At 36.9% G+C, this 4,926-nt stretch overlaps 1 protein-coding gene across 1 annotated transcript; it reads left to right on the top strand.

Moving 5' to 3' along the window:
* Nucleotides 1-2,763: 2,763 nt before the first annotated feature.
* LOC132901861 (uncharacterized) lies at nt 2,764-3,657 on the top strand. The gene has a single exon (XM_060944767.1). It carries the CDS (start codon nt 2,764-2,766, stop codon nt 3,655-3,657), a length of 894 nt encoding a protein of 297 aa, XP_060800750.1.
* Nucleotides 3,658-4,926: the final 1,269 nt, after the last annotated feature.

Raw genomic sequence — 4,926 nt, 5'->3', positions numbered from 1 at the left:
CTAGAAGCTGTAAGAGGCTGAATCTAAACCATTTTAGCATCAAACGTCTGCATTCAGACTCAATTCTAGACTTCAAGCGAAGTCTACGCTAGCCATAGACTGTGGCCAGACGGTTCGTGTCCTTTTCATGCCCAAAATAGCTAGATCTGAATTCTAAATTCAATGTCGATATTTCCAACTTACCTTAAAATTTCTAAGATACAATCCTTTATCTTGCGAATTAGGATAGTATCGAAATTTAAAGTCTACCAAACGCCGAATGCTCAAAACATTGTTATTTTATACGTACTTCAGAAAAGGATTTCAAGAAGGGGTAGGCAGAGACTTTATCTTTCCACATGCCACGATCCCTGCATACTTCTTTCACTTCATCCTCATTAATAACTCTCTTTCGGTTTCGGGTATTCTTGACCTGACCTTTTGCCACGACGACCTTAACTTGGTCAAGATACGTTCGTCTAGGCCTTCTTAAATCACACTAAAGTTACAAATTTGAAAAATAGGTATATGAGGATTTCTGTAGAAAACATGCTTTTTATTGAATTGACTATAGCACTGAATATAAGGAATTTTACGGAGACTTTTTATTGAACACAAATTCGGTTTATCGACAAGTCTTTCAAATATGTAAAACTGCTAACCGGGTCATGGAAGGTTTTTCTGTCATAAAGTCGGCTACTTTGACATGGTATCGAAAAATTGACCCTTTTTATTCTTTTAACCAAATTACTAAACGATTTCAATGGTTGTTTGTTTTGTTTGATAGAATACTTCTTTCAACTAATTTATAAATGGGAAAATTTGTAAGGTAGTGAATGTATGTGTGTTGCTAGCCTTACATACAAAAACTCTGAACAGGTTTTCATATAAATAGTGACATAGTTTACACATTGAGATTACATAATAAGTTAAAATTTTAGAGATATAAGCCGGACGAAGTCACAGGTAACAGTTAGTTCTTTATAAATCTTACTTTGTTAATACTATATTCTCCCTTCCACAAATAAACGCACTGGAAATTGTCGTAAAATATTTTTTTACGACTGCAAACTTTTTTCCCAACTATTCCGTTTATACTCGCAAAGATATTAACAATTAGCGTTGTCGAACTATCGATAATTTGAGTATCGATAGTTGATCTCGTAAATAGTCCATAATATCGATAGGCCCATCGATACTGCCGATAGTAGTTTAAGTACAATAGTGTCAATAATTATATTAGTATGGTAAAAATTTCTACATTGAGCTTTCAATACAATACATACTATCGATAGTTTATTAACCCTTAACCACTGACGTACGTCTGTGAGACGTATTGTCAGTGATAGATAGAAATTTAATTCTTTATAAATTGCCATTATTTTGTTTTTATTTCATAGAATATAATTTAGGTACAAAGATATTATCAGTTCTGTGATCATTTTAGACTGATAAGTTAAGTTTTTGCGCCAAAAGAGAGAAGGTTCTTTGTTTCAGTTAATTTTTTATAAGTTTTCGTTTTGTTATGAAAAGTATAAATCAATGCAAAATAAAAAGACAGTTTTTTTTATTTCCTAGTATAATATAAACTGGGGTAACGATATATAAAGAAATAACCATGTTATTGTAAGTAATTACTGACTTAGAGCTATTTTAAAAAAGAGTACGTCCCTGAGACGTACGTCAGCCTTAGTGCAAGTAAATACACGTCAGTGGTTAAGGGTTAATCCCAACTTATAATATAAATGTGAAAATAAGTGCCTTTGGTTCCCGGTACTAATACAAACTAGAATAGAAGACTAAGGGATAGGCTTATTAACCTGGGATTCTTCTTGGGCTAGCAACCTGTCACTATTTTAACCTTAATTCTATCATTAAACCAAACAACTGAACGTGGTCTATCAGTCTTTTTAAGATTGTTAGCTCCGTCTATTCCGCAAGGAATATAGACTTGATTTATTATGTATGTATGTATGCGAAAGTAAGTTTGTTTGTTTGCTGTCTCTTCACGCGGTATCAAATGAACCAATCTTCTTGAAAACGTTGTGTATATATAATTAAGAGTCTGGAGAGGGACACGACGTTCTTTTCTACACGGTAAAAACTATAGTTGCTCTTTAATTTTGCGAAAATCCTGTATTCTTTTGTAGGTGTTGGCGAAGATGTGGGTAAAAATTAGTTCTTTTTATAGATAACAATACTAACTAGAGTAAGATCACTATCGATAATATTGTTGCATGTCAATACTTCTTCGCCCAGTGACTTCTTAGTGAGTGGACGTGTGCGCGTAATTTTGCAATAATTCTGTGCAGTTATAGTAACAAGTGCAATCAATACAGTTTACTGGGGCTATTGACCTAAGTGCGACTTTCGGTTCCAAAGCATTAAATAAAATTTTAAAACATTCCACTACATTTCGCACGGTTTGACAAGCCGCGGAGCGGGTAAGCGAGCGGGGGGCCTCCTTCACCTCCGCGAGAACAAACAGCTGCATTTTTTAACTCTTTCCCACACCGCTCGCTTCTGCGGTCCGCTGCAAGCTACGACATTCTACATGTGCTACGAGCTACGAGCTACGAGTCCCACCATCAACTACTTGCAACGTGTGCGCGGGGCCCGGGCGGTGGAGCAAACCCTCTACGCCACTATACGTGTCGTAGCATATAGACTGCTTCAATCAGCACTACTTAACTCAGAGGTCTACGACATTCCTTTCCGTCGCCTGTGCTACGAAATAAGGTATTATCCGTTTAAGCATACTACGGCTGTTGTGTACTGTAATAGATGTCGATGTTAAAATTAAAACGTACTCCACCACAAACACCGACCTCGGCTTCTGCGCCAAATATTTCGGCCTTGGAGCTGGATACTCAAGTTGCGCAAACTTCATGTGAAAACGTTACATTAAGGAGTTTAAAACGCTCCCGTGATGATTTTGCTGAATTAAAAGAGTACTTACTTGATATCGTCACTGCGTCTAAGCAAGAACAGAATGCCAAGCTTAATACTTTAATCAGTGCAGTATCGGAAATCAAGGAACAAAATAACGATATACGCAACTCTGTGGAATTTGTTTCTGCCAAGTACGACGAGTTAGCTACAAAAGTGAGCTCCCTTGAAGAAGAACGAAAACACGATCGTGCGTACATAAAGGATCTTGAGACCAGAGTTGAGATATTGGAGCGACAAATAAAATCTTCATCTTTGGAGTTGCGAAATATTCCATGTCAAAAAAACGAGACTAGAGAATATTTACTGAATATTGTTAAAGCTACTGGGTCAGCGTTAGACATTCGTGTGGAGCCGTCAGACATCAAAAATGTGTATAGAGTGCCTGGCAAGACTGAAGACAACAAACCAATTGTTGCTGAGTTGAATAGTGTCGGGTTAAAAGATAACCTTATCAGAGCGGTCAAAGCTCACAATAAAAGGAATCCCGAAAACAAGTTCTCAACCTCTAACCTGAACTTAAACGGTCCGTCTAAACCAGTATACATATCTGAGAGTCTTTCTTCAAAAACCAAAAAACTATTTTATTTGGCCAGGTATGCAGCATCGGCCAACGGATATAAGTTCTGCTGGGTCTATAATGGCAAGGTCTTTCTTCGCAAATCCGAGGGTTCACCGCAGATACGCATAGGGTCAGAAGAGGATCTCAATTGTGCAATCACACAATAGTTTTTGTCCTGCTCGTTCATTACATCAAGAAAAACACTAGTTAGTGTTTTTCTTTTTATTATTATTTTTGTTTTGTGTACACTATACTACGTGTTATTTACTTAACATTTTGTAATCACTCCACACGCTCGGGAAAGAGGTATCTCCTTCGGGGTTGATTTGTTCTGCAATTAATTAATCAGAAAAAAACTAGTAAACATATTAAATTTATTCGTTTCCCTACACCTTTGCATTTGCCTATATCTTCTTTTGGCATTATATATATATCTTCTCTTTCTAATTATAATAACTCTTATACAATGGAGGAAGTTCTTAACCAAATAGATGAACTTTCAATAGCTAGGGCCGTAACGTGTAGTCCCGAACAAGTGTCTAATACCATCTTGAGCTCAAATAACAATCTAACTGTACTTACCCAAAACATACGTAGCATTTCTGCCAACTTCTCCCAATTTTTGGTACTCTTAACAAGGATGGGTATAGGAATGGATGTTATTGTGCTCACTGAGTGCTGGCTTTTGTCCAATCCCCTCATTCCCAGTCTAGAGGGTTATTCACACTGGCTTAGTACTAACAATACCCTGCAAAACGATGGAGTCGTTGTTTACGTCAAAAACTCCCTATCAAATGTAGTGACTATGTCATTCGACTTACTTGATGCAAACAATGTGATCATTAGATTGGGGCAGCATACTGTAATAATGGCGATATATCGGTCTCCGTCATTTCAAGATACTACAAACTTCCTCCTTTCTCTAGATAACATTCTCACTAAACTAAGTTCCTTTAAAAACATTATTGTCGTTGGTGATATAAATATTAATATTGCAAATAGCCATGATGAAAAGGCGTGCAAATACTTGGATCTCTTAGCATTTCACGGTCTTCTACCGGGCCACAGTATTCTAACACGTGTTGATTCGTGCCTAGACCACATCATGCTTAAAACTTGTTCTCCTGCCGTAACTATGGTGGTGGATTCTGTGATAACAGATCATCATCCAGTACTACTCGCCCTTTCAACAAAAAAGTCATCTAACTCCAAGTCAAAGCGAATTAATATTAACTACTCAAAGCTTGCTTCTGAAATTTCCAACATAGATTTTACTTCATTATTTGATTCATCTGATCCCGATTTCGCGGCTTCCTATTTAATCAACATTTTAAAGCAATGCATCAACTCCAGTTCAAAATTAATTTCTATTTCATGTCGCAGACGCCCTTTAAAACCGTGGATCACTCCAGGATTAGTCAGATGTATGCAAAACC

This window comes from Amyelois transitella, chromosome 6 (genome assembly GCF_032362555.1).
Source record: "Amyelois transitella isolate CPQ chromosome 6, ilAmyTran1.1, whole genome shotgun sequence".
Taxonomy (NCBI): Eukaryota; Metazoa; Arthropoda; class Insecta; order Lepidoptera; family Pyralidae; genus Amyelois; species Amyelois transitella.
Note: the sequence above shows the minus strand (reverse complement) of the source record. Positions and strands in the feature narration are given on the sequence as shown.